Source organism: Pelophylax lessonae, assembly GCF_965119305.1.
Source record: "Pelophylax lessonae genome assembly, chromosome: 3".
Lineage (NCBI taxonomy): Eukaryota > Metazoa > Chordata > Amphibia > Anura > Ranidae > Pelophylax > Pelophylax lessonae.
Window position 1 is genome coordinate 554,866,363 of NC_138770.1, and position 12,570 is coordinate 554,878,932.

General features: G+C 41.3%; 1 protein-coding gene across 2 annotated transcripts in view; it reads right to left on the reverse strand.

Moving 5' to 3' along the window:
* Nucleotides 1–12,570, reverse strand: part of MERTK (MER proto-oncogene, tyrosine kinase) — a 171,426-nt gene that overhangs the window by 10,040 nt on the left and 148,816 nt on the right. For both annotated transcript variants that reach the window (XM_082251929.1, XM_082251928.1), the window contains exons 13-16: nt 12,178–12,258; nt 9,607–9,699; nt 5,444–5,562; nt 1,891–2,000 (exon numbers count right to left, since the gene is read on the reverse strand). In XM_082251929.1, the coding sequence (XP_082108055.1) occupies nt 1,891–2,000; nt 5,444–5,562; nt 9,607–9,699; nt 12,178–12,258 (403 nt within the window). The remainder of the gene's footprint in view (nt 1–1,890; nt 2,001–5,443; nt 5,563–9,606; nt 9,700–12,177; nt 12,259–12,570) is intronic.

Consider the following 12,570-nt stretch of genomic DNA (forward strand, 5'->3'; position numbering starts at 1 on the left):
CCACATTTAATTCCTGTTGAGGATGGGAGCTGGAAGCCCATGAAAAGCATTGATTTTACCTTTTGGTCTTCTATGAAGATTAATATTTGAATACTGGACACATGTGCGGCACTCTTAGCCTTTGCACAGTTTGGCTATTCCTGGGGACCCATAGGGATTCTCAATATGATAGAGAGTTGCTTCTAGAAGCTGAAGATCATACCTCACTTATACCAACCCTTGGTCCTGCACTCCACCAACACTTCTTTTGTGAAACTATAACTAAAGCTGGCCATACACTAATAGAATTTTGTTCGAAATTTTCATTTTAAGAACATTTGTTCAACTTTCTAATTGTTAGTGGAGGCAGTGATGAGAAAATTTATAGCAGCAGCATGGAAAATGTCTTTCAAACAATTACATTTCTAACAGTGCATTCACTTCAAAATCAAATGTTCAAAGCAAACATTTTTGAAGTACTTTTAAACATCATTCAGCAAGTCATCAAATGAACTAATGAGAATCTTTGTACATTTGTTTGAAAATGTACCAGTGTATGGCAAGTTGAGGCTGATATTTCTGTGTAGCCCACAATGTGGCTCTCAAAGAGACTACAAACACAAGGTTGAAATGCAATAACCAAATGTGCTAATTTCATACCTCTGCATTTTCCAGACACATGCTGATCCGCATTCACCAAATTTACCCCACTGACCTGTGCTTCTATCTCTGCATATGGAGTTCGCTGTTTTCAGTTATATAAACCATGTCTGGAAAACTAAGAGGTCTATGACGTTTTCACAAAAGAGTCAGATAACGTTCACCCAGGATTCATACATTTACCAGTTGAATCCAACTTTAAAAAAAAGTTTAAATGTTGAGTGAAAACTGTATGAATCTTATGTGAAAACATTTATAAACAGACCTCTAAGGGTTTTCAGAATCTAGAACCTAAAAAAATAGCCACAAAAAAAGATGAGATTAGAAGGCTTTAATATTCGGGGGGGGGGGGGGAATGTTATTTTTTTGCAGGGTTTTTTCAACTGGAAAGTGGGGGAACCGAAGATCTGACACTGCCAGCGCTGAATTCATGTAATGGCAAGGGATGCTGGAGGGTCTATGATGCTGGCTGATGGGGGATCAATTGCAACTGGTGGGATCTATTTTTGTCTGGGGGCATCTTATGTTGCTAAGGGGTCAGTTGTTGCTGGGAGGGATCTCCTGTTGAGGGAGAGGTCTATTGTTGCTTTCTGCTGGAAGATCTGCAGGGGGGTCTATTATTGCTGAGGTGGTATTTTGTAACAGGTGGCCTGTTGTTGTTGCTGGGGGGAGGGGGGTATAATGTTGTGTCAGGGGTCTATTGTTGCTGGGGAATCTATTGTTGCTGGAATGGGGGATTTTCTTTTTTGCTTGGGGGATATATTGTTGCTGGAGGATCTATTATTGCTGAGGGGATCAATTGCTGCTGGGGTGAAGTCTATTGTTGCTGGGGGAGATCTATTTTTGCTGGGTGGATCTGTTATTGCTGAGGGGATCTAATTGGCTGGATGGGGGGGTATTTTTGTTATCATTAACAAATTGCATACAAATTACTTAACACCACAAAATAATACTTGGTTCTGTGTTCTCTAAAAGAGGTGGGTAGGGGGTGGAACCAAAGAATGGTACTCGGAGGTTGGTAGGGGGCGGAGACAAGGGGTGACTCAAAAGGGGTGTGTCCCTGCACCTATTCTCTGAGAAATAAAGCTCTGTTGATTTGTATTGTTATGAGTCTGGTACCCAGCAACATCATTCAGGAAGTTTCTGCTGAAAATCCCTGATTATCCTTTATTACAACCTAATTTGGTTACAGAAATATACCATACTGTATCTGAACAGAGCTGGCTGAGAAAGCTCCGTGTCATTACTTACATGCAGTTACGGGCGGCCAAGTCCCTGTGTAGAAAGTTTTTGTTGCTGAGGTACTCCATTCCAGTAGCAATGTCAATCATAAACTTCACCAGAGTTTGTAATGGCACATGCTAAAGTGAAAGAAAGGGACACCTTTAACCAAATGTATGTTGGTAGCAACATAGCAATAAATAAACCTAAACAAATGTCTACCAAATTTTAAAAGAATTTGTTGAACAATGACATCTAAAAAACACATCTCTAGATATCGCCTGTTATGTTCTAGTGGTTGTGACGCAAGGTATGAATCCCGTATGGTAATAGTTTATAGTGACACTGTGCTTTTAGCAACAAACTTTGCATTCATCTCTGCCTGAATCTTTAAGATGGCAGGATATCTTTGTCTTTTGTCCCATTATATTTAGGGGTTAACTACTTTCGGACTGCCCACCGTGTATTTACGTTGCCACTTTGGAGATAAATACAGGGGTTATGGCAGCTACCCCAGTATTTTTTTACACAGCGGGCGGTCCCCTTTACCATAAAAGTAGTTCCAGAGGCAGGTTTGCTACGGAATCACATTTATGGGCGGCCGGAGAGGTGACCACCCCCCTCCCGCTACTTTCCGGTCGTTTTCCCAGCTTACTGGAACCGTTGGTAGCAGGGAAAACTATCCGATCCCCCGGGCAGATGGGCAGGGAGTGAGGGCAAGATGGCCCCCACTCAACTCTATGGCCTTGGAGGACCAGCACAACATCAAACGTCACTTACTTTAAGTGTAAATGTGAGATGTGAGGTTTTGACCCCAGATCTCACATTAAAGAGAACCTGTCCTGCTTTTTTCTATTACAAGGGATGTTTACATTCCTTGTAATATGAATAAAAGTGATCAACTTTTTTTTTTTAAATAAAAAGTAAAATAAATAAGGAAAAAAAAAAATTGAAAGCGCCCTGTCCCTTCTAGCTCGCTTGCATAAACGCAGAACGTAGAAGCGAACGCATTCACAAGTCGTGCCCACATATGTAAACTGTATTCAAACCACACATGTGAGGTATCGCTGCGATTGTTAGAGCTAGGGCAATAATTCTAGCACTAGACCCACTTTATAACTCTAAACTGGTAACCTGTATACATTTTTAAATTGTCGTTTACGGAGATTTTAAGGTACCAAAATGTGTCACCATTCCATGAGCGTGCACGATATTAAAGCATGATATGTTAGGTATCAATTTTTTCGGTGTAACATTACCATTCTGTTGTTGCCAACCTCATTTTTAAAATATTTATACTAATCTCTACACACGTGGATCCCTTATTTCTACAGAATATAATTGGCAGAGGAATCACCCTAGTTTGAATGGAACAGCAAAGTATCCACAGACCAGTTTGGAGCAGTAGTAGTAGGTATTTAAGTTTATAAGTTGTGTAAAAATGTATAATAATACCATGGGAGTTATTTACTAAAACTGGAGAGTGAAAAGTCTGTGTGATATATTCTCTGTGTGTGGAGATGATTAGCGGAGGACATGTTCTCCCCCGATCATCTTTGTTTCATAAACCGGTAATCAGGATCGCAGCTCATCTTGGTTTCATAAACGGACACCTAAAGAGCATAAACAAACTTTAGGCTGGCTTCACACTTAATATGGATGCGGCTTACAGCAGGGGTCTGGTGCGTGCCTGTTCTCCATTTCAGGGACAAATCAGGCCCGAATTTTTACCTGAATTCAGACCTGAAACGGAGCCAAAGACGCACAGGACCCCTGTGCAATCCGCTCTGATGCTGCCACAGAGATGTGTGAACCTGCTTCATTGAGAGCCGGGCACACTCTCCTGTCATGCGAATTGGATGCAGGGAAACCCGCATCCAGTTTGCAATACTGTGAACCCAGCCTTAAAGATCAGCCTGTAGAAGGTGTATTGATAGGCTGACAATAGCAGTCACTGTTTACATGTATTCGTACCACAAGCAATTACCTGCTGTTAGGGATGGGTGTCCGAGTCCTGCCCCTGACCGAATGTGGTAAACACCCGTGTGAAGGAGGCCTAAGGGTTTGTGCATATTAGAAAATGCAGTATGCTGTAAGCTGCATACAGCTCCTGTTATAGAACTACTAGGGATGATTGCAGATTGTATACTTTTTTTTTATGCTGCACCAAGCTATGTTTGCATTCCCAAAAGCCCCTGTACACATGCCCCTTTTTTGTTTTAAGTCAAAAAAGATGTAATGTATTTACTATTGTATTTGCTTCTGAGGTGCTGCAGTTCAAAGAACACAAAAACAGAAAACTGTAACTGATACTAGGGATTTAACAAAGGGTTACCTAACTGCTGCCTGCTGAACACAAAAACTACTCCCAGGTTGTAAAGCAAGTTTATCATGGCTGGCCATTCATCTTGACCAGTAATGGTTGACTCATTACCCAAACTGAATACATATCCAAATATTTATTAACCACTTGCCGACCGCTCACTGGAGCTCTACTGCGGCAAAGTGGTTAGTTCTCTTCCAGTGACGTAGACCTACGTCACTAGACTCCTCCCCTTGTGGGTGCCGCCGGAGGCTTTCTCCCGCTGTATTCAGTCACAGCGGGAGTCGGGCCAGGGGAGGAGCGGCGGTGATCACTGCCGCTCTTCCCCGATCGTCGGGGAATTGAGTTTGGAGATCCGCCCGCTTGTGTAAACAAAGCGGGCGGATCTCCTAAGGGCCAGACAGTGACAGATTGCAGGGTTCAGCATAGCTGAACCTGCGATCTGTCCCTGTGTCACTCAGTCACCTCCCCCCACACACTTTAGTAAGCACCAGGCATACATTAACCCCTCCCTCTCCAATAAAATTAACCCCTTCCCTGCCAGTGTCATTTTTACAGTAACAGTGCATATTTATAGCACTGATTACTGTAGTAATGTCACTGGTACCCCTATAAGTGTCAAAAATGTCAGTCAAGGGTCCGATCTGTCCGCCGCAATGTCGCAGTCCCGCAAAAAAAATCGCAGATCGCCGCCATTACTCGTTAAAAAAAAACACCAAAAATGACAGAAATCTTTCCCTTAGTTAGTAAACGCAATAACTTTTGCGCAAACCAATCAAAATACGCTTATTGTGATTTTTTTTTACCAAACATAGGTAGCAGAAAACAAATTGGCCAAAAATGTAAAAAAATTTTGATTTTTACATTTTTTTGGTGGGGAATTTCATATAAAAAAAATGTGAAAAATATTGTTATTTTTTCAAAATTTACGCTCTTTTTTTGTTTATAGCGGAAAAAGTAAAAATCACACAGGTGATCAAATACCACCAAAAGAAAGCTCTGTTTGTTGGAAAAAAAGGACGTAAATTTCGTTTGGGTATGGCGTCGCACGACCGCGCAATTGTCAGTTAAAGTCGCACAGTGCCGAGTCACAAAAAGTGGCCTGGACGTAAGACAGCAAAATCCTCCAGTGGTAAAGTGGTTAATCTAGGAGAAATTCCATACTTTCAGGTGAATAAGTATAACCTATTATTCTCAATATATTATAACAATTGCTGAGAAAAGTTAGCCCATCCAAATATAATGTTCTTTACAGTTTACCTGAGGACCACATCCAATTCTGGAGGAGAGAAGAAAACTGTGCAAGTCTCCATATTTCATGAAGGGCAGAATAACCATGGGTTTGGGAATTCTTCTGGGACCCACTTCTAGACAGACCCCTGAATTGGAAACATACAGAAAGCCTAATTTATTGAAGTCTTCCTTACTTGCTTATGAATTTCTATGGATGTTATTATGAGTTCAAACACACAAGCAATCTCCTGGTAGAAAAGACAATTTCTATATATTTATATACAGTAAATTTAAAATACATGCTGTTACATTTATTAATAAAGCCAAAAATAAAATTACTAAAAAAAGTATAAACTGGATGTATGAATACTATGATATGACTATGAAACCCTCACAAACACAGCAGAATAGATGAAATAGTTAAAATAGCAGTAAAATATTATAAAAAATAATTTTTTCCCCACATCTAGGATTGAATTATTTTGTTCCATTAAAAAAAATCCTTGCAGTGATGAGCAGAGGAGATGAAGGCTTTGTTATAGTCAGTTTCACTGAGAGATCATGAAAATTTGACGTTAGTACATATATTATGTGTGCATACTCCTAAGCTTTATATGCGGGGTGTGCTTTATTTGTGTTTAGTAAATTTGAGGAAGCTAACCCCACTGTTTATTAAAAATAATTTATGACAAATTGGGCCTATAGAGCGCTGTATTATGTCTCAACATAATAGGCACATAAATAAATAGAAAAAAAATATAGTAGTTTCAGCCAGTCGGGCCATTCAGCTGGCAAAGGAGGAACGATGTAATTGTATCGACAGTCTGTAAAAATTGACTTCACCCTCAAAAGTCAGATTTTCTGTCTTGGTTTTTACAGGTGGTATCTAGGGATTGTTAGAATGCTGTGACATAAGAGAGCAGGAACAATAACCCGGATAGCAAGGATAACTTGCCAAAAATTTGTGGCAGTGTTGAATTGTAAGCCTGGTAACTTGCTGCACATTTTCACTGGCAAGTTATACACTTGCAGAGCACTTGAAGTTCTAGTTGACACTTTTCCAATTTGTAGCAAATTTGTGTGGCAAGTCTCTGGAAAGTGAAAAGTTGCAGTGGGGAGTCTACAGCAAGAGCTCTTCAAGTCTACAGCATTAAAAATTTAGCCACAGTGACCCCTGTGGTGGGATGACTATTGCACAACACAACTGAACCAGAACATGCAGCAGACTTGCAGAACACTTGCAAAGAAAGTTGATCTGGAGTCATGCAATGTGGACTTGCTGCAATTGTGCAACAAATTTGTGAAGCCTGGCAAGTCTAGCAACAGTTTAGGAAGTAATTTTCAAACTTCCAGCACATATGCTTTCTATCTGGGAAATAGCTTACACTCACCTCCATGCACAGGAATTGTTTGATTGGATAGCAAGACAAGCAAGGGCATGGTTCACTTTAAAGATGATCCATTCGTTTTTCATATGGCATGATACGTTCTTTCAGAAAAATAAAAGGGTTGTCCTATTCTTTCTAATAATACTATTTAAGCTCAATTGCTAGTCCAGTTGTCTTGGATCATTTCATATAAAGGACAGAAGCAGCACTGACACTAAATTAACGAATGAGACCTAAAGTCGAAACATTTGTACAGTTCATTTAATTTGATTTCCCCAACTCAAGTCATAAAGGAAAAACTCCAGCCAAGCAGCTAAAGGTAAAACTTCAGGAAATGTTTTTCCTGCCAAAATATATATAAAGTCATGTACATTCTCTTGTGAACTACTATACCTGCTGTGATTAATGACTGCACAGCATAACTGGAAAATGACAACAAGCTATGCGCGCAGCTCCCCTTCCTACCTGCACCTCCTTCCTCTGTCTAAAAATCAGCACTCGAGTTACACCCATTACAATCATTTTTATGCCATATCAAAGGTCCCTTATAACCTGTTTGCAATCACAATCTAAGGTGTATGAGTCCATGCAGAGAAAACATTAACTGCTTTAGCCCCGCTCACTTTTCTGCTACTGCAGCAAAGTGGCTCGTTCCCGTCCAGCGACGTAGACCTACGTCGCTGGACTCCGCCCCTTGTGGGCGGCGCGCGCGCGCCGCCGGAGGCTCGCTCCCGCTGTTTTCAGTCACAGCGGGAGTCGGGCCAGGGGAGGAGCAGCGGCAATCGCCGCTGCTCTTGCCCAATCGTCGGGGATCGAGTCTGGAGATCCGCCCACTGTGTGTAAACACAGTGGGCGGATCTCTGAAGTGACAGGCAGGGTCAGATTGCAGGGTTCAGCATAGCTGAACCCTGGATCTGTCCTTGTGTCACTCAGTCACCTCCCCCCACACACGTTAGTAAGCACCAGGCATACGTTAACCCCTCCCTCTCCAATAAAATTAACCCCTTCCCTGCCAGTGTCATTATTACAGTAACAGTGCATATTTATAGCACTGATTACTGTAGTAATGTCACTGGTACCCCCAAAAGTGTCAAAAATGTCAGTCAAGGGTCCGATCTGTCTGCCGCAATGTCGCAGTCCCGCAAAAAAAATCGCAAATCGCCGCCATTACGCGTTTAAAAAAAACACCAAAAATGACAGAAATCTTTCCCTTTGTTAGTAAACGCAATAACTTTTGCGCAAACCAATAAAAATACGCTTATTGTGATTTTTTTTACCAAAAATATGTAGCAAAAAACAAATTGGCCAAAAATTAAAAAAAATTTTGATTTTTACATTTTTTGGGGGGGAATTTCATATAAAAAAATGTGAAAAATATTGTTATTTTTTCAAAATAAACGCTCTTTTTTTGTTTATAGCGCAAAAAGTAAAAATCGCACAGGTGATCAAATACCACCAAAAGAAAGCTCTGTTTGTGGGAAAAAAAAGGATGTAAATTTTGTTTGGGTACGGCATCGCACGACCGTGCAATTGTCAGTTAAAGTCGCACAGTGCCGAATTGCAAAAAGTGGCCCGGACGGAAGACAGCAAAATCCTCCGGTGGTAAAGTGATTAAACTTCCTCCTATTTCAATTCTGGGAGCTGTCAGACTAGCAATTGGGAATCAATCAGCATGGCTCCCAATCGTGTGATCCCCATGACAGTCAATTGTGGTGATCACATCATTTTTTCTTAAAAATGAACCAGTTGCCTGCCAAAAAAAAAGCTGTCAAAAAAAAAAAAAAAAAAAACATTATTAAAAAAAAGAAAACATTTGATTAAAGCTGAAGTTTAGCTAAAAATATTTGTTTCCCCTAACACCGCATTCACATTGATCCGACTTGTCAGGCGACTTGTCAGCCTGACAAGTCACGGTCCTCACGCTCCCACTGTGTAGTACAGGAGCCGTTCTAATATGAGCGACACAAGTCGCTCCGACTTAGAAGAAGGGTCCTGTTATACTTCGGGGCAACCTGGAGGCGACTTGCATAGACATTAATTTTATGAACTCCGTGCAAGTCGCGCCGAAGTCGCACTGCACGTGACTTCACAGGTCGCCACCTAAGTCGGAGTGACCTAGTGTGAACGGAGGCTAAGACTTTAGTGACCTAACGTACCAACAATGAAGTATGTCCCATGTTCTGGGAGATGTTCTGGGAGAGTGCCCTGTGCTCTTCCTGGTGCTAAACTTTCAGTGCTGGAGGAATTAAAAGTTTTGGTTTGCCAGGTCAATAGAGGTAGCTTATGTCAGGGAGAAAAGCCTGTGCATTGTTTACACTGCATGTATCAAGATCTCTGAATATGGGAGAGAATCTTGTCATTCATCCGACTCTCCCTCATTCAGAGATCATATTACATTTAATGTAAAAAATGTGTTAGCCTCTCTGGATATAGGAGACGGGAGGAGGGAGCGGATGCCAGTCAAGAGCTTCTTCTACTTAGTTCAGCCTGAAGACCCAAAGCTTTTAAATCCCTTAGCATCAGAAGTTCAATACAAGGAAGAGGACTGGATACCCTGCCCATATTTCTACAGGAAAGAGCAGCCTGCCTGATGTGTGACATACTTAATTACAGGTAAGTTTGGTCACTAAAGTTGTAGGAAAAATATTATTTTTAGCTAAACAAACTTTAAATAACTTTTACTTGTAAAAAAAAAAAACTTTTTTTCCAACACTGATGGATGACATTATAAAAATAATATCTCCTTTAATAGCGGTTTATTTAAATATGGACTTTTTTTATATGAATATGTTTAAATCTTACCCAGCAGACTAATAACATTAGGGTGATTGAAGTCTTTCATACATGCAGCCTCACTAAGGAACTCTTCAATTTCTCTATGTGAAAAATTGTCCACTGGAAAAAATAAACAAACATTTATTATAATATTATAAACACTAAGGACAGATTTGTCAAAGAATTCAATATTTAATGAGTTAGGCAACAGCAGGGAATGAATGGGTAGCAACTGTTTCTGGTGCCTCATCCTAGAGGTGGGGGACAAAGGGCAGGACTTTTTCTGATGTTCACCTATGACATTGGTGTTAAACTGGGGGCCCGCTAGCTGTTGCAGAACTACAAGTCCCATGAGACATTGCAAGCTGATGACCGTTACAAGCATGAATTCCAAAGGCAGAGGCATGATGGTACTTATAGTTCCACAACAGCTGGAGGGCCACAGGTTGAGCAGCCATGACCTTTGACCTTGCCCATTCTGTTTAGGTTTCCTTCACAACCCTTTCCTCCTCATCTGCTGATAATACTTTTGCCATGCTCCCTCCTCAACTACTTGAGCCTTTGGAAAATCCCACTATTTTTGAGCATGGAAGAACATGTAACTTTCTTGCCTTCCAATAAAGGCGTGATAAGCCCTGAGTGGCCAACCACCAGGCCTGAACACTGTCACACGGAGATAGAGGGGAAGGTAGTTAACTCTGTGAAAGCTCCAATATAGGGTTCATCCACTAAAGGCAAATAGACTGTGCACTTTGCAAGTGCAGTTGCTCCAGAGCTTAGTAAATGAGGGGACGCTCTGCTGACTTTCATTATTCAATCATGTGCAAGCAAAAATTATGTTTTGTTTGTATTTTCCTTTAATGTGATTGGGTATTGTAATGGAACCGCGACCCCAAAATGTGTTTGTGTGCTTCTGTCAGAATACTTGTTCCTTCAGTCTTGTTCTAGCCGCCCCTATACAAAACTAGCCAAGAATAGCTTGTGCAAGATCTGGAATATTTATTGAACAAACTCACACCAAATATATATCCCACCAGGACAGGTGCCTGATTAAATTATCCTATGCAGATGAAATTGTGTACAGAAATATAATTAACATATCTAAGGAACAACCAACACAAATAGTATTCTACTTTCCCACTAGCAACTAATAGATGAAAGTGATTTAATTAACTTGAGCTAAATAACTAGCAGACTTGCCGTCATCAAGCTCATGAAGTAAAATACACATTATAATAATGTGTAAACACATTTCCACAGTAGACAAAGGTGAGGTAATAAGCACAATCAACCAGTGGTGTATTTTGGTTTTGTGCTACCCTAGGCAAGACTAAAATTGGGCGCCCCCCCTCCCCCCTCCTATGTAAATTTGCCCCACTCCTTATTTTTTAACGAATGTGGCTCCCTCCAAAATTGAAGGACTACAAGTCCCAGCATGAACCCCTGAGATCTCACGAGAGGTGGGTGGGTGAGGGAGAGAGAGAGGGGGGCGGGTGAGGGGGAATGAAAGAGAGAGAGGGGGGTGAGAGAGAGAGGGGGATGAGAGAGAGAGGGGGGGTGAGAGAGAGAAGTGGTGAGAGAGAGAGAGGTGAGGGGGGGGGGTGAGAGCAAGAGAGCGGGTTGGTGAGAGAGGGGGGATGAGAGCGAGAGAGAGGGGGGAATGAGAGAGGCGGCTCTAGTGGTCAATAGAGTCTCAAGTGGAGGGGGGTGGCTTATTTGCTGCCCCCCTGCAAAGTGTCGCCCTAGGCCTGGGCCTTGTTGGCCTAGGCCAAAATACAGCACTGCAATCAACGTGTGGAAGACAGATGGGTAAGCTGATGACATTAGCATCTGCCATGAGTCTGACTGTGCGAAGAAGTCCCCTTTTGGCTATAGGCAGCCAGGCCTTTAACATGAATCTTAGGCCTAGAGTCCCAGAGTCTGTGTGTCTTAGGGAGATGTGGTCTTGAAACCAAAGTAACATTTCTCCAAGGATCATCCCAGCATACACCCCACAAAGAGCAGTGTTCCCTCACAAGTCGGGGCCCATACTCAGTAAGCAAGAGGCTAGTCTGCAGTCCCCTTCAAAAGCCCCTGTCCTGAGTGAGTTTGTCACAGGTATTTCTTGTAAAGTGAAGCTTTACCTTATTTACTAAGCTGTGGAGCAACGGCTCTTGCAGAGTGCACCTGCAAACTGCATTGTCTACTTGCCTTTATTAAATCAACCCCATAAAGCCTAAATGGGGCTTTTAAATCAGGGCAGGCAAACAGGTGTACGGGAGAGTCTGTCATGTTTCCCTAAATAGGCACAGTGACAAGTTTGCTCTAAATGTATTTCTTTCAGTTTCTTTTGCATGGCCATTGCACATATGGAGGTATAATTTGTTTATCAGTTAGAAAATACTTTTATGTTCACATACTTATTATATACCTAGGCACTGTTATCAAAGAATATAGTTAATAAGAGCCCGGGATCATCACAAAATACAGCTGCAAACTATGAAGTTTAGCTTTGTGTATGTCAATTTTGTTTGCTGACTGATAATTTAAAACTATTTTTAATGAACCAAAATTTTTACTACTGTGGTGCAAATCATATGTACAAAAATGTTTTCTTACATTTCATGGTTTTCACAGCTACTTTTTGATTTGCATCATTGGGATATTGCAGCTCACCCTCCATCACAGAGCCAAATTCACCTGAATGCAAAAGTATAAGAGAATACATAGATAATGAGATCAATTAGTATCGGAGTCCCAGGCAACATATAAAGCCCAGCGCACCTTACTCATAGGGAAGCTTTCTAGGTGCTTCAATGTCCTGTAATCAATACATGGCTAGAGGACCGAGAATGACCCATTTCACATCTAGCAGGATTTAAATCTCATAAACAGATTCTCATAAACATCCATATCATTACAATATTCAAACATAACCCAACTGCTGAAATATCCTTTTATAAACATGCATGCACATGATCTCTGTAGCTTGCTTGTTTTGCCCATGGTAGA